General features: G+C 47.8%; 1 protein-coding gene across 1 annotated transcript in view; it reads left to right on the forward strand.

The window, feature by feature from the left end:
• Positions 1-7,581: 7,581 nt before the first annotated feature.
• Positions 7,582-24,340, forward strand: part of LOC144731836 (endosome/lysosome-associated apoptosis and autophagy regulator family member 2-like) — a 39,226-nt gene continuing 22,467 nt past the window's right edge. The window contains exons 1-7 of the mRNA XM_078613112.1: positions 7,582-7,647; positions 8,548-8,817; positions 18,299-18,419; positions 19,014-19,212; positions 20,339-20,486; positions 22,516-22,605; positions 23,846-23,951. Of these exons, the coding sequence (XP_078469238.1) occupies positions 8,674-8,817; positions 18,299-18,419; positions 19,014-19,212; positions 20,339-20,486; positions 22,516-22,605; positions 23,846-23,951 (808 nt within the window). The 5' untranslated portion in view covers positions 7,582-7,647; positions 8,548-8,673. The remainder of the gene's footprint in view (positions 7,648-8,547; positions 8,818-18,298; positions 18,420-19,013; positions 19,213-20,338; positions 20,487-22,515; positions 22,606-23,845; positions 23,952-24,340) is intronic.

Consider the following 24,340-nt stretch of genomic DNA (forward strand, 5'->3'; position numbering starts at 1 on the left):
CTAACTTATATAAACATACTTAGCATATGATTTAATAACATCAATCTAAAATAGAGTTGCTACAGACATTGTGTTTAATTTGTGTTTGGGTGGCTTGCCACAAACATTGTGTTTTATTTGTATTTGGGTGGCAGGAACTGATTTGTACTGCGATCTGGTATTGTGTTGAACTTTATTCCAGTATACTGCAGCACAGGCTTTCCTAGGTAAACAAATGTAACACTAGCACGCAAAAGATTGTTGCTTGATATGCATATGAATGAAGAAAGAAAACCTTGCATATATGTTGATATACAAAAAATTGTTTTATAAAAAAATATGTAAATGAAAAATTATGTACTGCATGTACTATAAATAAGGGGCATCGTGTGTATGTATGCTGAACTTTTTTCGCACTGTACGTAGCCAACCGTGCTAATCGTAGGTGCGGGGGAAGGACAACAAACTAAACACAAAAATCAGTTCTACAGAGTTTTTCAATCTAGATTTAAAAGTGCATAGCTCCAGTGGCTTCCGAATAGCTCCAGTGGCTTCCTCATAATTCGGCAGATGATGAGGGTAGGAGACATTACAGGTAAGGGTGGGAGGGAAGATGAGGGGAGGGGGATGTGGGGTGGGGAGGGGGATGTGGGGTGGGGTGGGGAGGGGGATGTGGGGTGGAGAGGGGGATGTGGGGTGGTGACGGACAGAGCTGAGCCAGGGAGGTGATGGAGGCAGGCAAGGTGAGTGAGGGGGAAGCAGGTGAGGGAGGGAGGGAAATACTTGGAGAGGAATGAAGTTGACAGTAAGATAGGTGGCCACGAATTTTAGCAATTTATATGAATATGAATCAAAAATCATAAATGGTATGAAGGGCCATTGCCCGAAACGTCATCTATGATATATTTTTCTATTTAAAGCCATAGTGTGATGGACACAATTGGAAAAAAAATTTGTTACATGTGCTTATGCATTACTCCCAACATATTTAACAATAAAAAAATAACCCCCCAACTCTGGCAACACGAGTGCATGAGTGTGAGATGTGCGCTACGAACCCGGCGATGCTCACGGCCAACAGCAAGTGACGTACATCTGAACGAGGTCCTGGGCCTCTCATGCATAGGTCGACTCAGCCTGAAGTGAGTATCTGGTGCAGCGTGTGAAAAAAACACATTGCCACGAGCGAGACAAGGATGGCCGGGCGTGGTGCTGGCCACCCAACCCGTGCCGACCTCCAAAGTGCTTGCAAAACAACACTTGCCCCCCCCCCCCCGAAACAGTCTGTTACAGACGAACCAGGGTGGGGGTGGAATATTTGTGGGTGTGTGGGATGGGGATGGTAATGGTGGGGAAGCGGTAGTGTAGTGGTTAGCGCTCTGCACTATGCACCTAGTGACCCGGGTTTGATTCCCGCTCACGGCCAACACCAGTAACGATTAATATTCTAAACCGGTCCTGGGCCCTCCCCTAGGTCAACTCAGCCTCAAATGACTACCTGGTGCAATGTATAACCATCGTCACTGGGGAGACAAAGGCGGCCGGGCGTGGATGTCGGCCACCAAAGGTGCTCTCGCTCAAACAGCACTTGCAGCAAGCAACCACAACAAAGCCTCGATTTGTTTTGTTGCTTTTCGACGTTTGACTGATGCTCCTGCTGTTGTGGAGTGACTCATGCAGCCAGCTATGGCTGCAGGGTTTGGTGGTACATGTTGTTTATGTTGTTTATTGTGAAAATTCCGTCACAGTTCCTATGATCACTGTTACATTACTTGTATGGCTTTATTTTGGTGATTTCGAAAAGTTTTTTAGTTTGGCCACGTTTGTTTGTTGTAGTACGGAGTAAGACTGATGGCCTTAATCTAAGTTGTCTTGTGGTTGTTGTTGTTGTTTGACTTGCATCCCACTGGGATTCTTGCACACAGCGTTGGTGTACGGTGCTTTTTCTGCAATATTTTGCTGTCTTTTCTTAGATTTTCTTTTTGCACTTAGTCACATAGTCACTTTAAGATGTTTTCTTGTTCATATTTTTGTTTTTTGTTTGTTGCGGTTGCACCCGATTCAAAAGCCGAATTGCTCACAGGGCTATCTAACCTATATAATTCATTTTTTGTCTGTCTGTCTATCTGTCTGTCTATCTGTCTGTCCGTCCGTCTGCGTACGCTCCCTTGCGGGGGATGTAGCTCTCGGACCGTGGGGTTCGCCGAGATTACATTTTGCAGGTGGGCACGCCCCCGGCCCCGCGGTAAACTTAGGCATTTCCGATTTTTCGTCTCTAAACTTTAAATCGGCCCGATTGTCGATTTAGTGCGATTTCTCTTTATTTATTTATTGAAAGCTTTATTTATTTATTTAATATCGCCGACCGGCGCGTACCACGGCGGTTGCCCCTGGCAACGGGTAGCAACAACTTCGCTGCGGGGTGGACGCCATTTTTAATTCCCGTTAAAAATATGCGCACGCATTAACACGCGACTCTGAGGTAAATTCATCAAAGTTTCACGTCCTCTTCACTCCCCCCCACCCCAATGTGTGCAATTACTATTATAGGGTCGGTAGATAATAAAATTATAGAGATTAGACAGTATTATTGTAGCGCGGGGGGGGGGGGGTTAACGGCCCCAGTACCCAGCCTCAGTCGAATGGGCAATCTAGGCGAGGCCGGAGGCTCTGCACGGTACTAGGCCTCGACACGCAAGTCTGTCAGGTGTCGACTTTGTGGTATAAACTCGATATACCCAGCGTTGCCCGGGGGAAAAATACATTTAAAATCTTCTGAAAACTTTAAAACATAACATCCCAATGAAATACAACTGTGTAATTAAAACTCTAAACCCGACCGCGCCAAGAATCGATTCTCTAAATCGCGAAAAGGAATCGAAGGTTGTAGATTCATTTAGAATCGCCTTATTTCCGTTTAATATTAGTTGGTTATAGAGTTGATATAAACTGCTACGAATGGGAAATATCCGGCGTTGACCGGGGCTAAAATATAATTAAAAACTCCTGAAAACTTTAAAACATAACAATGAAAATAAAACTCTGTAATTAAAAATGGAAACCTCCTATGCGCCAGGAATCGATTCTTTGAATCGCGCAAAGGAATCATCGAAGGTTGTAGATTCCTTTAGGATCGCCCTTAACATGTGGTGAGGGGGAGAGTGGTGAGGGGGAGAGTGGTGAGGGGGAGAGTGGTGAGGGGGAGAGTGGTGAGGTGGAGAGTGGTGAGGGGGAGAGTGGTGAGGGGGAGAGTGGTGAGGGGGAGAGTGGTGAGGGTGAGGGTGAGTGGGGAGGGTGAGTGGCGGTTGTTAGTGGAGATTAGTGAGGGGTGAGTGGTGAGGGTTAGTGGTGAGCATGAGTGGTGAGGGTGAGTGTTGAGCGTGGGTGGTGAGGGTGAGTGGTGATTGTTGAGCGTGTGATTGGTGAGGATGAGTGGTGAGTAGTGAGGGTGAGTGGTGAGGGTGAGTGGTGAGGGTGAGTGGCGGTTGTGAGTGGTGATTAGTGAGGGGTGAGTGGTGAGGGTGAGCGTGAGTGGTTAGGGTGAGTGGTGAGGGTGAGCAGTGAGGGTGAGTGGTGATTGGTGAGGGTGTGATTGGTAAGGATGAGTGGTGAGTGGTCAGGGTGAGTGGTGAGGGTGAGTGGTGAGGGTGAGTGTTGAGGGTGAGTGGTGAGTGGTTAGGGTGAGTAGTGAGGGTGAGTGGTGAGCGTGAGTGGTGAGTGGTGAGCGTGACTGGTGAGGGAGAGTGGTGAGGGAGAGTGGTGAGGGAGAGTGGTGAGGGAGAGTGGTGAGGGAGAGTGGTGAGGGTGAGTGGGGAGGGTGAGTGGCGGTTGTTAGTGGTGATTAGTGAGGGGTGAGTGGTGAGGGTGAGCGTGAGTGGTGAGGTTGAGTGGTGAGCAGTGAGGGTGAGTGGTGATTGGTGAGGGTGTGATTGGTGAGGATGAGTGGTGAGGGTGAGTAGTGAGGGTGAGTGACGGTTGTGAGAGGTGATTAGTGAGTGGTGAGGGTGAGTGGTGAGGGTTAGTGGTGAGGGTGAGTGGCGGTTGTGAGTGGTGATTAGTGAGGGGTGAGTGGTGAGGGTGAGCGTGAGTGGTGAGGGTGAGTGGTGAGGGTGAGCGGTGAGGGTGAGCAGTGAGGGTGAGTGGTGATTGGTGAGGATGTGATTGGTGAGGATGAGTGGTGAGTGGTCAGGGTGAGTGGTGAGCGGTGAGGGTGAGTGTTGAGGGTGAGTGGTGAGCGGTGAGGGTGAGTGTTGAGGGTGAGTGGTGAGTAGTGAGGGTGAGTGGTGAGCGTGACTGGTGAGTGGTGAGGGTGAGTGGTGAGGGAGAGTAGTGAGGGAAAGTGGTGAGGGTGAATGGTGAGGGTGAGTGGTGAGGGTGAATGGTGAGGGTGAGTGGTGAGGGTGAGTGGTGATTGGTGAGGGTGAGTGGTGAGGGTGAGTGGGGAGGGTGAGTGGCAGTTGTGAGTGGTGATTAGTGAGAGGTGAGTGGTGAGGGTGAGCGTGAGTGGTGAGGGTGAGGTTGAGTGGTGAGCGGTGAGGGTGAACAGTGAGGGTGAGTGGTGATTGGTGAGGGTGCGATTGGTGAGGATGAGTAGTGAGGGTGAGTGGTTGTTGTGAGGGTGAGTGGTGAGGGTGAGTGGTAAGAGTGAGTGGTGAGGGTGAGTGACGGTTGTGAGAGGTGATTAGTGAGGGTGAGTGGTGAGGGTTAGTGGTGAGCATGAGTGGTGAGGGTGAGTGTTGAGCGTGAGTGGTGAGGGTGAGTGGTGATTGTTGAGGGTGTGATTGGTGAGGATGAGTGGTGAGTGGTCAGGGTGAGTGGTGAGGGTGAGTGGTGAGGGTGAGTGGTGAGCGTGACTGGTGAGTGGTGAGGGAGAGTGGTGAGGGAGAGTGGTGAGGGTGAATGGTGAGGGTGAGTGGTGAGTGGTGAGGGTGAGTGGCAAGTGGTGAGGGTGAGTGGTGATTGGTGAGGGTGTGATTGGTGAGGATTAGTGGTGAGGGTGAGTGCTGAGCGGTGAGGGTGAGTGGTTGTTGTGAGGGTGAGTGGTGAGTGGTGAGAGTGAGTGGTGAGGGTGAGTTGTGAGGGTGAGTGGTGATTGTTGAGGGTGTGATTGGTGAGGATGAGTGGTGAGTAGTGAGGGTGAGTGGTGACGGTGAGTGGTGAGGGTGAGTGTTGAGGGTGAGTGGTGAGTGGTGAGGGTGAGTGGCGGTTATGAGTGGTGATTAGTGAGGGGTGAGTGGTGAGGGTGAGCGTGAGTGGTGAGGGTGAGCAGTGCGGGTGAGTGGTGATTGGTGAGGGTGTGATTGGTGAGGATGAGTGGTGAGTGGTCAGGGTGAGTGGTGAGGGTGAGTGGTTGTTGTGAGTGGTGAGGATGAGTGGTGAGGGTGAGTGGCGGTTGTGAGTGGTGATGGGTGAGGGGTGAGTGGTGAGGGTGAGTGGTGAGGGTGAGTGGTGAGGGTGAGTGGTGAGAGAGTGGTTAGTTTTGAGGGTGAGTGGTGAGGGTTAGTGGAGAGTGGTGATTGGTGAGGATGAATGGTGAGTAGTGAGGGTGAAGTTGAGTGGTGAGGGTGAGTGGTGGTTGTGACGGTGAGTGGTGAGTGGTGAGGGTGAGTGGTGAGGCTGAATGGTGAGGGTGAATGGTGAGAGTGAGTGGTGAGTGGTGAGGGAGAGTGGTGAGTGAGAGTGGTGAGGGTTAGTGGTGAGGGTTAGTGGTGAGAGTGAGTGGTGAGGGTGAGTGGTGATTGGTGAGTGGTGAGGGTGAGTGGTGAGGGTGAGTGGTGAGGGTGAGTGGTGAGGGAGATTGGTGAGGGAGGTTGGTGAGTGGTGAGTTGTGAGGGTGAATGGTGAATAGTGAGTGGGAGTGGTGAGTGGTGAGGATGAGTGGTAAGGGTGAGTTGTGAGTGGTGAATGGTGAGGGTGAATGATGAGTACAGTCAATATGCACTGCTGTTATCATACCAGGTACCACCACCACAATATGTACTCCTCTCATCATAGCAGATACCACCACAGCAGTATGCACTGCTGTAATCATAGCAGGTTCCACCACAATATGCACTGCTGTCATCATAACAGGTACCAACACAGCAGTATGCACTGCTGTAGTGATAGCAGGTACGACCTCAGTCGGTATACACTGCTGTAGCGATAGTAGATACTGCTATCGAGTTGGTAGATACCGCTATAGTAAATACTAAAACAGTCAGTATATACCGCTACAGTCAGTCAATACTGCTACAGTCAGTATATACTACTATACAGTCAGTACATACTACCACGGTGAGTAGCTACTAGAGTCAGTAGATACTATTATAGAGTGAGTAGATACTGCTATGATTTTGTAGTTACTACTATAGTCAGTGGATACAACTATAGAGTCAGCAGATACTATACAGTTAGTCGTTACGAGTATATAGTCGGTAGATACTACTGTAGGCCCAGTAAATACTACTATGGTCAGTAGTTATTACAGTCACTAAATACTACTACACAGTCAGTAGCTACTACTGGCTCAGTAGATACTACGGTACAGTCAGTAGATACTACTACAGAGTCAATAGATACCACTTCCTCTGTTGTATGTAAGGTGTTGTTAGTATATATACCTACGAGGGGTAAAGATATTTTTTGAGGGGGGGGGGGAGACCACAATTTTCGGAAACATTTTGACATCAACTATTTACCCCACACTTTCTACAACTTTTTGGACTTGTGAAAGCCTCTTATATATTTGTTGGTGGAGAAATGTACAAACAGCCCACCGGGCTTTGACAATACCTTAGTATCTGTGTATATATATGTAAGGTTTTTAAGAAATATATTTTTCACCCGGGCAAAGCCGGGTACTTCCGCTAGTACCTAATAAATTAAACTGAAATTGATCGTTGTCAGCGAGCGAGCGAGACATTTGCTGTGATTCTAGATTTGAAGCTTTCGTGACTGCAAGGATTCATACTCTTAGGTTTTTTCGGTAAAGTCACGTAGATAAAAGTAAATACATAATAAGAAACTAAATAATAAACATTATAGAAATAATAATAGAAATAAAATAATAAATCACGACGTTTCGGAGGCAACACAAGTCTCCGTCATCAGGTGGGACCGTCTCTTGGATTTTTTCTCACTTAATACAGTAAATTCAGCTGTGACGGTCCCACCTGATGACGGAGACTTGTGTTGCCTCCGAAACGTCGTGATTTATTATTTTATTTCTATTATTATTTCTGATATTTTTATTATTTAGTTTTATAATTTATTGTTATAATTTAATAATAATATCTATATTTATTATTTATGTTTAATATTTATTTATAACTATTTATTATTTATTTATACCTACGTGACTTTACCGAAAAAACCTAAGAGTATTTGCTGTGATGTCATCCGCCTGACGTCGTGGCCCCGCCGAGGTGACGTCACCACCACCCCGCCCGTTGCAGCTGCAGCCCCCCGCAGCTTCGCGAGCCCTGACGGAGGAGGAGGAGAGCACCGCGCTCACGTGCGCGGGGAGAGATCGCATCCATCCACATCGGCTCTATCCGTCCCTTTTATTCACCCCCACCTCTCTCTCTTCCCCACACTCTACGATCGCAACCACGGACTGTGGGAGGAAGGGAGGGGAGGGAGGAGGGTGGCATCCGCCGCAACCGTGGGGGTGCAGCTGTAGCAGAGGTCGGTGGGTGGGTGGCTGGCGTCCAGTGCATTGCATCGGCCATAACAACGGTGTGGGGAGAGGAGGGTGTGAGGAGAGGGTGAGGGAGGGTGGGACGTGGGGGAGGTGAGGGTGAATGAGAGAGGAAGATAGGAGGGGTGAGGGATGGGTGAGTAGAGGGTGGGATGAGAGGGAGGTGAGGAGAGGGGGAGGTGAGGGTGAATGAGAGAGGAAGATAGGGGGGGTGAGGGATGGGTGAGTAGAGGGTGGGACGAGAGGGAGGTGAGGGTGAATGAGAGAGGATAGGGAGCTGATGCAGGGTGATTGATGTTGAGGGGTCGATAACAGGTGTGAGAGTCGCAGAGGTGAGGGGATACGCATTGTACGTATGTTGGAATTTCTTTCGCACCGTACGTTGCCGACCGTGCTAATCGGAGGTGGCGAGGGAGAACGAGGCGATGGAAGCGAGAGAAATGAAGACGAGGGGGTGTGAGGGAAAGGAGCAAGCAGACGAGGGAGGGTTGGAGATGAGAGTCGTATCATTTAAAAACACAAAATGTAGATGGGGAGGTGAGTGAGTGTGGTATGGGCGACATGAAGTGTGAGGAGGCAGGATGGGCGAGGAAGAGACGGCAGATGGTGAGGATGAGAGAGAAGCTGGATGGATGGTAGTTGGATGATGGAGGGAGGCTGAGCCAGGGGGTAAAAGTTGGCAGGGGAGGGCAGGTTGGTGAGAGATGGGGTAAGGGATGGGGTGAGGGAAGGACAAGTTGAAGAATGGAGAGAGATGTTCGTGGAGGGAGAGACAGGCAGATTAGGATTTACAAGAGGGATACGGATTCGTCTGATTCTGCTCTCACTCCATTGTGTTGTGTCTCCCCCTCCCTTCTCTCTGTGTGTGTCCGTGGATTCACTCTCAGCCTCTCGCGTCAGCCCCATCGCTGCTCATCTCCAGGGCGACACAACTCTTCCGGAGCACGACGAGGAGGAGGAAGGAGGAGGAGGAGGGGAAGAAGAGCCGCCACCCACCGCTGATCGCACCCATCATGTCTGCACCACCACCACCACAGCCGCAACGGCTGCTGCTGTCCCTGGTGCTGCTCTTGTTGCTAGCGGAGCCTCTTCTGGTCCCAGCGACGCGCGGGGTCAAGTTCGAGCCCGAGGTCTCGCGGCGTCGAACCTGCGGCAAGGCAAGGGTCGTTGTGATGTCATCGCTTCGCATTCTTCTTGCCCCGTGATGGTCGGGTTGTGGTCTGTGCCGGATTATGCTCGGAGCAAAAGTAGCTACTACATTGTGCTACGGGCCCCGCGCTAAATGCTTTCAAGCTATCAATTCCGGTTCAGTGATTCTGCACTTGCTCTATTATTATAGTACTATACTGCTTTTGACTTTTATGAACGACTGGGTGTTTTGGCGATTTGTCGTATTATCTGACTGTATAGCAAATGAAAAAAATACAATTACTTTACTATGCCAGTTAAAAATGTGTGTTTTTAGAAAATGTATGGCCCCTTTAGAACATATGCTATAGGCCCCGCACTAGCTTAATCGGCAGTGATTGTGGTGGTTGGTGGTGGTTGCCAACCCCTGTGGTCCGCTGGTGGGTCAGCAAGGCCGTGGCAACAATAGTGGTTTCGCCGAACTGTTGCAGATACGGGTTTTTTTCACGAACAATGGATTTGTGAATTTATATACATATATGTATTTTTGGAGTTATCAGGGGCTCCGCTGCTTCGCAGAGGTTTGGGAAACACTGGTGTCTGTCGGTTGGTTTAACATAACTGCTGAGGTGATGATATCTGGCCAGTTATGCTAATTTTAACAGGAGGCCAGCGCTCAACTTGTTTAAATATTCTACAGAGCACTGGTGAGACTGGGCGGTTCTTCTTTCGTATGGCTGATATTGATGTCGAGCAAAAGCTATACAGTATTTCACATTGAGGTGGTTGGGCCAGATAATAGCGTCACACGTGGCGCAGTGGCGTGTGTCACTGTGGTGATGCTTCCGTCGTGTTTGTAAATGCGGCATTGAGTCGTTTTGTGTTTTAATGGTCCGTTCTGGGTGACCACTGCGGATGTGGAACGTAATTTGTGGCCACAGTCATAGGCGAGAAGTATTCTGGATGCGGTGTGCCAGGCGTGGAAATATTTTCCAGGTTGCCAACCCGGCTGAAATTAAGCAGTAGTTCTGACGGGTCAGTTGCCTATCAAGCCACTTCGGGTCAAATGTCGCTTAGTTGACGTCGATTTTTACAGGAGACTTTAGAGGAAGTGGCAATAAAGTTGTATCATCTCTTTTTATCGAGCAAAATAATAACTTAAGTATCATTCAATTGATTGAGGTATTTTACTTCCATAGAAATATTTAGAAAAATGTATCCTCTTAATTTTGGGGCTGCTTCTTTTTATGATGTTTAATTTATAGAGGAGACATACATTACATTTCACTTGTAACTGTGCACAGGCATCAGTGGAAATCAGCGGCAGTGTCCTGTTGTGGAAACACTTTAGTGAGACTGATTTTAAAAAATAAAAATCCCCACCATTATTCACGAGGCGAGGGCAGACATATTGAATTAGAACTCTTAGTTTAATGCCTTGAATCACTTCTTCAGAAGGCTGATGAGCGAAGTTATTGAAAATAAAACAGTGGGAAATATGAATTAAGTTGATGTCAGTATTATTACACGTATTGGTACATGCACTGTTGGGTAAGGGCAACCCCATTCTATGCGGGCTATGGGGGTTATTTTACCGTACTTGTTAGTCCAGGTTTTGTGAAGGTGGAACGCTTAGATGTTGAAGCATAGAATTACACTCGAACCATGCATCTGACCATAGCGCCGCATGAGAACCGGTTTACGAATGGTGGCCACTCATCCGAGTGCTATCCAGGTTCAGACCTGCTCAACTTCCAAGATCTGATGGGTGATTTTGTCATAGGCGAGCTTTCTTTTGTTATTTTAAAATGGTTCCTATGTCCAGGTTATATGATAAGGCATTACATACTATGATGGACATGAGTTGTTAATTGTACTTGTCCACCACTGCAAACGCTGTGCCTTAGTTATTGAGTTTTTATGGCACCAATTTGCTTATATATTCAGTAACAGATGATGACGTGAGGAACCACTCAATTTAAAACTGGTTAATGAATAATTCGGTTTTATTGCCAATATAAAGGTGCTGCTGGTACCACTAAGGTTTTGCTACCTCAAGTGAGCGGTCTTGTCTGGATAAATGAAACAGTATTAATCGTTGGCACGATGGCACAGTGGTTATCACACTGCACCGTGATCCTGGTGACCTAAGTTCAATTCCCACCCATGGCTCCCAATGAGCGGCGAGTGGTATCTAAACTGGTCGCGAGGCCCCCACCATGCACCAACCAGCACTGATCAGCGTGGTGAAGTATGGTCAAACAATCCCCATTATCGAAATTCATGGGGAAGCCTTTCGTTCAGCAGCGAATTTATAAAGGACTGTAGAGTATTACGTCCGCTGGCCGTATAGGTTGAGTGTTGTGGTTATTGTATTGGGCCTTATCTGTAGAGGACAGCCTCTTCGTCTGCACAAATCTGACACACAGTGTATTTGTGACCTTTGCCAAATTATTCAGAATAAACCATTTCTCATCAGATCTCTGAAGCTAAGCAGGGTTTGAGCCTGGACAGTGCTTGGATGGGCGACCATCATGCGTAACGGGTGTTTTAGGATGTGGGGCTATGTTTTGGGCAGCAGAGGGCAATTTCACAGACGTCGACAGGATATCTGTGAAAAGAGCTTTATAGCTCATAGGATTTCTCCAGTATAAATACCGTGATTCTGAATGCAGGAAAATCTATTTCTGTTCTGTACGTCTATTTTCCCATGCTCCTCGCCTTCACCAACTCGTACCGACCCAGCTTGGTGAAGTATGTTCAACTGATCCTCACGTTCCATACAGTGTGGGGAGGCCCTCGCCCAGCAGTGGATTGCCAAAGGCTTGTGCATGTCTGTCACATGCACACGTGCTTTTAAGCCTCATCCGTGGCAAAGTTACAGCTTGAAATTAATTCCGTTGAGCTTGCTCTGTTCACATTAATCTTTAATAAGAGGCCCTGTTGAGGCTACTATATTGCTTTTACAGTACAGTTAATGTAATTGCAGAGAGGCTGCACAGTACGCTGGCTTCATCCAAACGCTGCAACGCTCTAAACTGGGCCAACAGTCCATGTGTGTGTGTGTGCTGCATGACTAGCATGCAATCTCACAGCCGCTGATAAGCTTAGGAGGTCAGTCGACCTCCTCGCGACAATTATAACTCTCACGGCCAAGCAGATCGTGTGCTTTATCCCGGACACCTGCAGACAGCTGAGTGAACCGTGCTCATGTTTACGGTGACCGAATTGTGTCGCTGTGGAAGCCCGCGTGAGCTCCCTCCTTTGCACACACTGTCACTTCACACCTGCTCACGTCAACATCGTTATCAACGTCCATTTACCACCACCGTCACGATAACAACGCATTTGCAAGTTCACCGTGTACGTGGAGACTTATGGAAACGTACGGCAATGCAGGGGTTGAGCCATGCATAGAGTACGCCACGAACATAATAAGTGCTGCCCTACTAACTCGCGCCGCTGCTGCCGAAAGGGCCTTCACTTGAGGCTATTTTGGCCTCCTCTTCCACGCTGGCCAGAAGCCTTGGAAGAGGTGCTAGTACCCCTACTTTACCCCACCACACGTGACCTACCGATCGACTGTGATCAACCTGTTTATACTGTCTGGGTGGACAGACGCAGTGGGGTGTGGGGGGTTTAAGAAACGTTCACAATTGTTTCAACTGTCACGCCTGCAGGAGATTGAACTGGCGACACAGTGGTGAGATGTTAACCACCTCGACTGGTATACAGGAGTTCGTGAGGTTCGATCCCGGCCCTGATGCCTGTTGTATATTTGGAGTTTGTATGTGTCTCTCTCCCCGTGGTTGTGTGGAATTTTTTCTGGGCCATCCGGTTTTTCCCTCCACATTTAGAATCAACGTGCGTTTAGAGTATTTGGCTGATATAAATTTGAACGTGACGACAAGCCACTTCGTTGAGCTATCATTTGTGACCAGGTCGCTTTTAAATTACGAGAGGTATATAGCTCAGTGGGCATTACCTGGTCAAATAGAACATGTCTTAGTTTAGACCTCTGGGATCCACTATACTATAGTAATAGTTGGAAATATTCTAGAGGGCTGAAAAGCATAGCATCCTGTACACTCAACATTCTTGTTAATTCTTAGAGTTTATGCTCAATCGCAGTTTGGTCATGTGACATGACATGGAAGGGATTTTGGGAGGAACCAATCCTACAGTCGCAATCGCTCCTTTCTTTTTTTAGTCTATATATGACCTCTCGCATGCGCAGTATTGTTAGAGCCGTTCCTAGGGTACGGAGAATCGGGGCGACTGCCCTAGGCCCCGCGGTTTGGGGGGGCTCTGTGCTTCAACGTCATGGTTTAGTTTGAAGGCGTCGGGGGCCCTGAGTACTGTATCATTATTACAATACTTCTTCTTTAGTGCTGCCTAACGGCGTGTGCGACTTCACGATGATATTGGTCCCGGTCTAGCACGGCGTGTAGAGTTTGTGCTGTTGTTAATTGTAGCCATGTTTTGATGTTACTGAGCCATGTCGTTTTTGGCCGTCCTGGTCGTTTTTTCCCTTCGATTTTTCCTTCCAGGATTAGCTTTAATAGCTGGTATTTGTGGTCGTTTCGGGCAATGTGGCCTAGGTAGTAACACTTCCTGCTAATGATGGTCTTCAGCAGTTGCCTGTCAGTGCCCATATCTTGCAGAACTTGTGTATTGGTGGTTTTGGCTGTCCATGGGATTTTCAGCATTCTTCGATACAGCCACATCTCGAAAGCTTCGAGCCTTTTTGTTGCTGTTGTTGTCAGTGTCCACGTCTCAACTCCGTACAGCAAAATTGACCAGATGTAGCATTTCAGTGTGCGCAGTTTCAGTGATGTACTCAAGTTGCGGTCTGCAAGGAGTGTTTTCCATTTAATAAATGCTTGCCTTGCTTGTTCAATTCTGCTCTTGATTTCGACTTCATGGTTCAACTGATCGTCAATGATTACACCAAGGTATTTAAATCGGTGTACTTGTTCCAATTTTTCGCTACCAAGCTTGATTGTTATTTCGCTTGTAGTTCGGCTGACCTTCATAACCTTTGTTTTCTTTTTATTAATTCGTAAGCCCCATATTTGACTCTCTGTGGCAACCTCGTCCAAGATTTGTTGTAGGTCTTGTTCCGAATCGGCCAGCAGTGCAGTGTCGTCGGCATACCTGATGTTGTTGATGTATTGTCCATTGACTTTAATACCAATGTTTTTATCTGCTAGTGTTCGATCAAAAATCTGCTCCGAGTAGATGTTGAAAAGACTGGGTGAAAGTGGGCAGCCTTGTCGTACACCTTTTTGTATTGGTGTTGGGTCTGTCAATTCGTTGTCATATCGGAGTTGGGCTGTTTGCTTCCAATAAAGAGCAATGATGAAGTTGATGTCGTTTTTATCTAGTCCCAGTTGTTTTAATAGAGCTGCTAGTCGGTCGTGGTCGACTGAGTCAAAGGCTTTCTCGTAATCTATGAAGCAGATGTACACTTCTTTCTGATGTTCGTAGCATCGCTGTAGTAGTATCTGTAGACAGAAGATTGCTTCTCTTGTGCCTAGTCCTTTGCAGAAGCCAAACTGTGTGTTCTTCAATGCATTTTCGCATGTGGAGCGTATGCGCTGTTGGATCACCTTCAGGAAGACTTTCAGCACGTGGCTCATCAAGCTTATCAGTCTGTAGTCCTCGCATTTCCGGCTTGTTGCTTTCTTTGGTATGGCCACAAAGATGGATTGTAGCCAGTCGGATGGAATTTTATTGCCATTGTATATTTGATTGTACCAATTAGTCAGTTGTCGTATGTTGTTACTGTCTAATAGTTTGAGCAATTCTACATGGATTGTGTCGGGCCCGCACGCTTTGCCTGACTTAGCTGTTTTGATTGCATATTCTACTTCTGATGTTAAAATGTGTAGAGCGTCTTTCGATATCTGTTGGTCTTTTTCTGCAGGTGTTCTAATGGCGCCATAGAGCTTGTGTATATAGTTTGTCCAGGTGTCCATTTTTTCTTGTTTATTTAGGATTGGTTGGTTGTTGTCCGCATACAAGGTAGCTGTTGGGGCTGGTCTGTAGATGTTACCAGCTTCTTTGAGCTTCTTGTGCAGAGTAAAATTGTCATGTTTTTTAATTAGTTCTTCAATCTCGGCGCATTGTTCTTCCATCCACTTTTCTTTTGCCTGTCGGATTGCTTCTCTGATCTTCTGTTGCATTTGTTTGTACTTCTCCAAGTTGTTGTTTTTGTACATTCTTCGTTGGCTCATTAGATCGAGAATACAATGTGTCATCCATCGTTGTTTCTTTTTCGGTGGCTGATGTCCCAGCATGACTTCTGTTGTTTCTGTGATGCATTGTTTGAACGAGCGCCAGTACTCCTGAACATCTGCTGTTTCTGTTGTTATTGAGCGGATGCTATCGTTGAGATGTTGCTGTACTTGTCTTTTATCGGCGCTGTTCTTCAGTTTCTCCAGGTCTGTTCGTCTCGTCTTTGTACATTGTATTGATCGCAATTTGAGTCTTATTGTAGCTGTTACTGGGTTATGATCTGACGATATATCGGCTCCAGGGTAGGTTTTTGCTGTAATCACACTGGACTTAAACCTGATGTTAATTAGGATATAATCGATTTGGTTCCTGACGATGTTGTTGTCGGAGTCTTGCGGCGAGGTCCACGTGTACAGTCGTCGAGGTGGTAATTGGAACCACGTGTTAGCAATACTGAAACGTTCTTCTTGGCAGAATTGAACCAGTCTGTCGCCTCGTTCATTCCTTGTTCCTAGTCCGTGTTCTCCGACAATGTTCTGCATTCGACCGTGGCCAACCTTGGCATTGAAATCGCCGAGGATTATAGTGATGTCTTGCTTCTTCAGCGGCTTCAGCGTGTTGGTTAGTTGCTCATAGAACGATTCGATTTCATGATCTTGTTTATCTGCTGTTGGAGCATAAACCTGTAGAATGTTCACGTTGACTTTGTTGCCTGCTAATTGTAGTAGTGCTATTCGTTCTGATACTGGGGTAAAGTTGTTGACTTTATTCGCTAATTTCTTGTGTACTATAAAGGCGACACCGTATGTTTGTTTGGTGTTTTCTTCTCCTCCGGAGCAGAAGATGTGGTGTTCGCTCGATATAAACTTTTTTGTTCCAGGCCATTTAGTTTCGCTTAGACCGATTATGTTGATTTTAAGTCGATCCATTTCTTGTATGACATTGGCTAGTTTTCCTGCTTGAAGTAAACTTCTAACGTTCCAAGTTGCTACTTTGAAAGGGTTCTTTGACACAAGCTCGGAGATTCTTAGCACCCCTGTCCTATTTAAAGGACGCCGATACTCAGGGCCTTTGTTGATTTTGCTTGTCATCATTGAAGTTTTCAAGGGAGCAATAATCCAAGTAGTTTCCCGTTGCTTTCTTGGATCACCATTTATTTGAAAAGGTCATGTGGGGACCTTTCGAAACGGGTTTTGTCTGACGTCTCCACTGAAGTCTTCCCGCCTTGGGTGACCCTTCTGAGAGCACTAGGCTCTCGACGGTATAGCGATCAGCTTCTCAGACGTACACAAACTCTCTCGCCGCGTTAAGGCACCGTTTCTCGAGAGAGTACAATACAGTACTCTTATTTATTTCCACCCTTCACACGATTTGTTGCGTTTCTCATCTTTCATGGAATGAGTTGTGATTCATTTAAGGTTTATCTGACTCTGGGATGTACAACACAGCCTGTTAGTCATGTACCGAGATACGCTCCTGTGAAGCTAATCGTTGGGCTAGTAGCATCAATGCGTAGCAATTCCCCTTTGAAGGGCCTTTTGATATTTTCTAAAGCGGTCGTGTATGTCTCTCCACACTGGTGCGTCTGTTCCATTAAATCATTGGCTTGTCCACCCATCCACCTTTCAGTCTTCATCCTCCCCCTACCCCCTTCTCTGTTCTTGGCTTCACTTAACTGTGGCTCCATTGTATGGGGGGGATACCTGCTTCTCAGACGTAAGCTATGCATTCATTTACAATGCAGTGTCTATTCCCACAAAGCACCCCCATCCAATATCTCTCCTTGAAATCAATACTCATTCGGCCATCTGGCATCCTTTTTGTTTAAGGCTACCACCGCCCACGGCTCTCCCACCTCCTGCCAAGACCGTGGACAGTGCGTTCCCTGCTTTGAAAATTGCAAATGTAACGGGTTCGTGTTTTCACAGTATGGTGAATTCAGTTTCAGTTTTCAGTTTAATTTATTTGGTATAGCCCTGTAAGCCATTCGGCTCTTGAATCGGGTGCAACCACAATAAACAAAAACATGAACAATTCATCGTGTCCTCGAAAAAACGTGAGCGGGTATACCGTGACCCGCACACAAGGGGGTTATTATTGGGGACGCGTCATTCATGGCATCCGTTCTTGAGCGGAAGACGATGGGTTTTCAGCTTTCCCATATTTTCAAGAGGATTAAAATTACTTGAACATTTCCTGTCATGACTGAAAAGGTTGATCCTGGAACAACGGAGCATGCTGATCCTGCTGCCGCTACCGCTGCAGTTGTCCTATCTGTACTTGACTCTGGTTCTGTCATGGCTGCCGATTTTTTGATTGGCTGCCTGTGCCCCACTTCGTACGCACCATGCGCTTCTCCCAGATCTTCTGAAACCATCTCGCGTCTTCGTCCCGTGTGGTCCACCCAGAGTCTGTTGCGCCAGTTTTCCTTTTTTTTTTCGCCAGAGCTTCCCACTCATTGACGATGATGTTAAAGTCTTTGAGGTCATACTTGAAAACATTGCATAAAAACAAATATGTAAATCGCTCTTTCGAAACTGAAGAGGTGCATGCAAATCAATGCTGCCATGCTATTGCTGCATCACCACGATGCATAGAAACGTCGCCAGTGCAGTCCCAGGCCTGGCTCGTGAAATTTCTGCGGTATTGGTGCTGTGTTTTTAGTTGTTGTTAACTTTTCTCGACATTTCTCTTAAATACAATCCAAAAATACGTATGAACATGGTGACCTGAGTTTTATACTCTTTGCCATGGCTCGCATCAGCGGTGGGGAGTGATATTTGAACTGGTCCACGCCATGCGGGTTAATCGTTGATCTATTTTGATCACGCTTCACGCTGGTCAAGTCAAGCCTTGGTGGGGCAAAGGCAGGGAGCGTAGAGGAGGGTGAATAGATGTACAGTACTGTACAACAATTTTGCGTCATTGCTCTCCGTTGCTAACCATGCAGCTCCACAGCAGTTTAGTGGCCACTCATCGAAGCGCTATTCAGGCTCCATTCTGCTTAGCTTCTAAAGATCTGATGAGTTCGGGTACATTCTGGGTGATCTTGTCATACATATCAACGTCATAATTGTACTTGCCTTAAAAGTCTTAAAATCAGATTTACAGCTGGAGGTTCTAAAACGCCCTTCCATTCTACTCGATATCGTACTCTGAGCAGCGTAGTGATCTTCAGACGCAACAGAAAGCACAATCCATCGATGTCTCTCTGTCTGATCGTTCCTCCCCCCCCCCTCCCTACCGCTGCCCGCCACGACGGTTCTGCAGCTCGACTACTACTTCGAGTACACGGAGTGCGACAGCAGCGGGCTGCGGTGGCGCGTCGCCGTGCCACACTCGCCGGGGCTCTGCACGGGTCTCCCAGAGCCCGTCCGGGGCACCGAGTGCAGTGAGTGTCGCATTTATAAATGCTCGTTAGTTGGAGTTGTCCAAATATCTCAACTATTTTATTTTACCAGGTAAAGCCCACTGAGTTGTATAGCTAATTTTCAGAAGCAACAATGGTCACAAGTGATAGCTTAACGAAGTGGCTTATCATCATGTGGAAATTCACTGCAAACAATTACTTTCAACGAATGTTGATTCTAAATGTGGAGGGAAAAACCGGAGAACACGGAGAAAAATCCACTCGACCACCGGGAGAACATGCAAACTCCAAATATAGAAGCGTCAGGGTTGGGATCGAACCCACGATCTCCTGTATACCAGGCTAGGTAGTTAACATCTCGCCACTGCGGCGCCCCTATATGCCAGTATAAGACCACAGAGCTTGTTGGGTCAGTTGTCGGCACCGTTTTTTTTTTCCCGCTTGCCTGTGATTGCCCTCGCTCCCATACAAAATCTGCGCATGTGACGAGTTGGACAGTGTTTTGGGATGCAAGCTCCATGAACGACGATATTTAAAATAAGACTTTAATCATTCATTGATGCGCAGGAGCGACAGGCGGCGGAGATGCTGACGGTGTTTACGTTTTCCCCCCAGCGTTTTCCTGCGGGGTGGGTGAGTACCTGGACCTGCGCTCTCAGGAGTGCAGCGCGTGTGCTGCTGGCACCTTCTCTCTGGGCAGCGGCGTGCGCTTCGACGAGTGGGACGAGCTGCCCCCGGGCTTCGCGGTCCACACGAGCACGGTGGACTCGGGCGGGCAGTCGCCCGCCGCGCTGGTCCAACAGAAGTGTCGCCAGTGAGTTGTCCCGCAGCGGGGCCGGCGATCGACCAATCGCGCTGTGTACACCGCCGGGTGTGCGTTCGGTAAACATCGTTTTGTACCTCTTGCTCGTTCTCTTTTTATTTTGAGCAAAGATAAAAAAAAACGTAGCAACACGGAACCGGGGGGTGCACAAAGAGATCACCGAAGATGGGAAAAGAGTTACGGGTCTAGAGAGGAACCGGGTTGCAATCTAATGGAGGGAAGAGAGGCAGAGGAAATAGAGAGAATCAGAATCTTTATTCATCCTGGAGAAATCCGATGAGCTATGAAGCTCCTTTTCAAAGATATCAAGTCGGGGAGAGAGAGGAGAGAAGAGTGAGTTATGGGTGGCAGGTACGCAATGGGGTAAAACGGATCAAGCCAGTGAGCAAAGCGAAACACGCAGTCCACACATGCATGTGCTGTAGTTTAGAGCAGGGTTCTTCACCTGTGGTGTTTTTCGATGGGCCGCATGAAGACATTAGTGCGTGCCCGTGGGCCACACAGTGGCGTAATGTCACACGTACAGATGTTACGATGTCACGTGGTGTCACGATGTCTTAACGGTTCTGTAACGGGACCGCTGTTGTCTCCAGCTCTCTGATCTCTCGTTTATCTCGCTATCATCTCAACGATCATAGGTGAGCCCAAACGAACCCCTTCCTGGCTTCTCGCTTCCCACGTTGAATCACGTTCGGACATCGCACGGCCGATGCGCTTATCTCCTACAAAAGTGTAAGATAACGATAGCTCCACGTGCAGCCACGGAACGGAACAAACGATTGAGCACGTGGTCACCTGCTGACTGACCGTCAAGACCATGTAGTAGTAGCACCGAAGCGATTCACCAGCTCACAGGCAATGCCGCCAAATGGCTGCAGAATCCAGACGTCAAAATCAGTTTCTCATCTCCGCAACATGCCCATACGGAAGACGATCTCAATAATAATAATATTTAGTTATCTCTGTTTAGCTGGGGCAGAAATATCCCGCTTCAGTCCACCACCAATACACACACAGGCAGAGCACAGGGATTGTCGGGCTGCGTGCAAACCACCGCCCCCCCCCTACCCTCCGCCCCCGACTTCACTCGTAAACCTCGTTGCTCTTCTCCCGGCAGGTCGGTGTGGACTCCACACAGACACTTCATCATGTCCAACCGCGACGAATGCATGGCGTCCCTTGTCTATGCAGTCACTCTGAAGACGTCCGGCGAGGTCTCCTTCGAATACCAGTACCCGGACTCCAGCATCCTCTTTGAGTTCTTTGTAAGAAAAACATCTTCAGTACTGTAACCAATAATATATGGTTGTTATTTTTTTAGGTGTGTAATTCTGCCGACAGTGTTGAAGTCCACCTTTTTCTCAGCTTCTCTCTCAGTCTTCTCTCTCCGAGCTTCTTTAAAGGATGGCACAAAGCAGATACATTTATTGTTATTGGAGATGACTGGGTGGCTTATAGGTGAAAGTACTGAGCTGGCATCACTGAGTTTTGAATCTTTAGGCAGCCGCCTGTAACCGGGTTCTCAAATGCAGCGAGGTGATAATCTCAGCACGGTCACAAAAGACATTTCATAAACCTTGGTCCTGTAATTAATATGGATAAATTCCAGCTGAGAATAAAAAATTATCGGTCTGTCATTTGGCGAAAATTACTCTGTGGCTGCATGGTGGGAAAGTGCCACCCCCTACTGTTAGAACAGCAGTCGTTTGGAAGGGATATCAGAGGTAGCTCTGCGATATCTGCTTCTGTGGGCCGTTTTCTGAGGCTAAGGGCTGCCCTATTCTGCGACGGTTCCGAATTGATACTTTGTCTCATGGCGTGATGCCGATATCGCAATGGGAATAAAATTAGGGGGAAAGAATTCGTATTTTAACAGATGATTCACAACAAGAAAAAAACCCAGTTCTTTTGTTTGCTTGTCCTGGACTGTTGAACATGAATGTGAACCCTCATTAGGTAATGTCAGCAACGCTTTTGTAACCTCTCTGTTGCTTAAGATGTTAACTACCTCGCCTGGTCGTGGGTTCGATCTCGACCCTGACGCCTGTATATTTGGAGTTTGCATGTCTCTCTCCCCGTGGTCGCGTGGATTTCTCTCCGGGTCCTCCGGTTTTTCCCTCCTTTCGCTACGTTGTCCCCACCTGAAGAAGGACGCTTGTGTTGCGCCCGAAACGTCGTGATTTAATTTAGTTGTTTTCATTTATTTTATTTTATTTTTTACCTACGTGACTTTACCGAAAAAAAACAAAGAGTATATTTTCCCTCCACATTTCTAAAGTTGTGTTTATAGTATTTGGTTGCAAAACATTTCCACCTGATAAGGCACTTTATTTTCGCTTTCATTTGTGGCCAAGTCGCGTCTGAAAAAGAGCTACACACCTCAGTGGGCCTGACTTTGTAAAATAAAAGTAGTTTAGTTTTAGCCTCACTGCCATGCTCGCTAATACATCACCATGGTAAAACACTGCCAAAACGCTTCTGACCTGTACTTGAAATGGGTTTCTTTTTTTGCCCATTATCGACGCTTCAGACTTGTGTTAGACAGCCCAGGACTCGGCAGTCTAGGTGGGTATCTACAAGATTAGAGCCGTGTTGGGATCACGCCTTCCTCTAATCTTGCTCTTTATTCACCACCCATGTTGCGCAAACTACAGCTCCCCATGGCTTCTCACCAATCGCTGTCGGCCGCATTATCACCAACGTATATTTTTAGCCGCCTTGGGTTACTTTTTCAAATGTTATTATTGTATTGTCCGGCGCTCAATAACTACTACCAGCTAAAATAGCTACTATCAGCCCATTCAAAAACTGGTCATCAGAAGAAGAAAAAGATTCTCATCAGGACCTATGGTGTTAAGTGCAGTCTCCAAGCCTTATTAATGAACTCCATCTTTCTGGTCTCTTTCTTTATGTGCTATGAGGGAGGACCATTGCCCGAAACGTCACAAATTACCTGTTTTTGTTAAGGCCACGCTGTTGTTGACGAGTGTTGAGTTTTATGTCCGTTGAATGCCATGCGAGGGAACGCGCCCGATAGGACACCCAGCGCGGAGATGGAGCAATTAAATCGGCTCGAGTGCATTGTGTAACCGCGAGGGATAGCGACGACCTGGGAGAGGCCTTCATCCAGCGGTGGATAGATCACGGCTGATGATGACGACGCTGCCACGCAAGTGTGATGACGTACGGCCCGTCGCTCGCAGTGTTACGGTCCATGAGTGTTGATGCCCGACTCGCACACCGTGGCCCAATTTGGCTGTGTTTTTTTTCCATTCCGGCTGTTGTTTTACCCAGGTCCAGAACGACCAGTGCCAGGCGACGGAGAATGACGACAGTAACAAATTCCTCCTCAAGTCCAAAGGTGGCGTCTGGAGAAGCCACACGGTGAGGTGGGCACCATGAGAGGCTTGATGTCACAACCGCGTGGCCTCTCGCACCCGTGGCGTCGTGGCAGTATTCTAGTGGTGCTCATTAAAAAATTATAAACATGACGAGAAAATAACATCACAACAGAAACGCTAATGCATGGGTGGGGAGCAGGGGCGGTGGTGGGGGGGATCCGCAGACTGCTGCGTGATCATCGTGCGGGAGAAATTTCAATCGTGTGCGTGGAGAACGTCGTCGGTGCCACATTGCGTCGATGAAACTAAAATCTCTTTTATTCCCCTACTGTGAATCGAAGAGGCGCCAGGTCATATCGCCGCTGCAGAAGCCGAGCCGTGCCCCTAAAACGTGTTGAGATGCATATAGACAAAGACAAAGCCTTAGCAGACTGTTGGGGCAAGTGCTGTTAGTGACTAGCACCTCTGGAGGCCGCTCACAGCATATGAGGGGGTGGGTGGCCAGCACCATGCCCAGCTGTATGTTTGTATGTTGAACTTCTTTTGCACCGTACGTAGCCAATCACGCCAATCGGAGGTGTGGGGGAAGGACAACAAATGAAATAGAAAAAAAATTCTAAAGAAAGCACTGGCCTTTGTCTCCTTAGTTGCAATGTTTACACAACACACCAGGTACTAATTTTAGGCTGAGTCGACCTAGGGGAGGCCCATGACTGCTTGAGATAATTGTCACTGGTGTTGGTGGCCGTGAGTTGGAATCGGAACTCGGATCGCCGGGTTCGTAGCGTAGGGCGCTAACCGCCAAACTACCACTTCCCATAGCGCTAACCGCTACAGTTACCGCTCCCCATATAGAAGATGGACACGCGCACACTCGCATATAAGGGCAGGGGTGGTCTTTATTGGAGGAGGAGGAGGTGGGGGGCACCATACCAAAAAAAAGAGAACCAGTGATTCATTACTCTTTGGTTCTTTCGGTAAAGTCACGTAGGTTTAAAATAAAATAAATTACAACACAAGCGTCCGTCATCAAGCAACTCACAGACCTGATGACGGACGCTTGTGTTGCGCCCGAAACGTGATTTATTTTATTTTATACCTACGTGACTTTACCGAAAGAACCAAAGAGTATAGATTCCTGCAGTCACGAAAGCTTCAAACCAGTGATTCTCTGTTTAACTTCAGATTAATAACAACCAGACCACAGCTAACACACGGACGCACTCCTGCCCATTATTATAATTCTGTGTGGTTGATTCTTAGTGGCTCGTGTTGCCATGCAGGTGAAGCTAAACTCCGGCAACAACGTCCTCTACTGGAGAACGACGGGCATCCTCCTGGGCACCAAGATCCCCAACCCTGTCCTAGTGCGCAACGTGCACATCACAGGTGAAGCACCACACACGTGGGCACAGGTGGAAGCCGGTGCCTCCACTTCCATCAGTTCACTTGCCACGCCAGTTGTGTGCCCTGCTCAGTAGAATCCGTACAGGCCAAGGCCGTACCGGTCAGGGGGGTCCATGCCAGCCAGTTTCCTTACCGGCCAGGGTTCGTGTGCAGCCAACCTCCCTCCCACACCTGGGGCCCACCACGTGATCACGCACAATCCACTCTGTAGATGTGGCGAGCGATAGACTATGACGTCGCGAACGACGTCGGCGAGTGGCCCCTGGTGGTCTCAGGCCCCCCGCTCCACACTGCCGATGAAGCAGCTGTCGCACGATCGTAACAAAATGTCCGTTGCATTTATCCGTGATGAGCTCTCCGTATGACCTCGT

The sequence above is a fragment of the Lampetra planeri genome, chromosome 40, assembly GCF_965212315.1.
Source record: "Lampetra planeri chromosome 40, kcLamPlan1.2.h2, whole genome shotgun sequence".
NCBI lineage: Eukaryota > Metazoa > Chordata > Hyperoartia > Petromyzontiformes > Petromyzontidae > Lampetra > Lampetra planeri.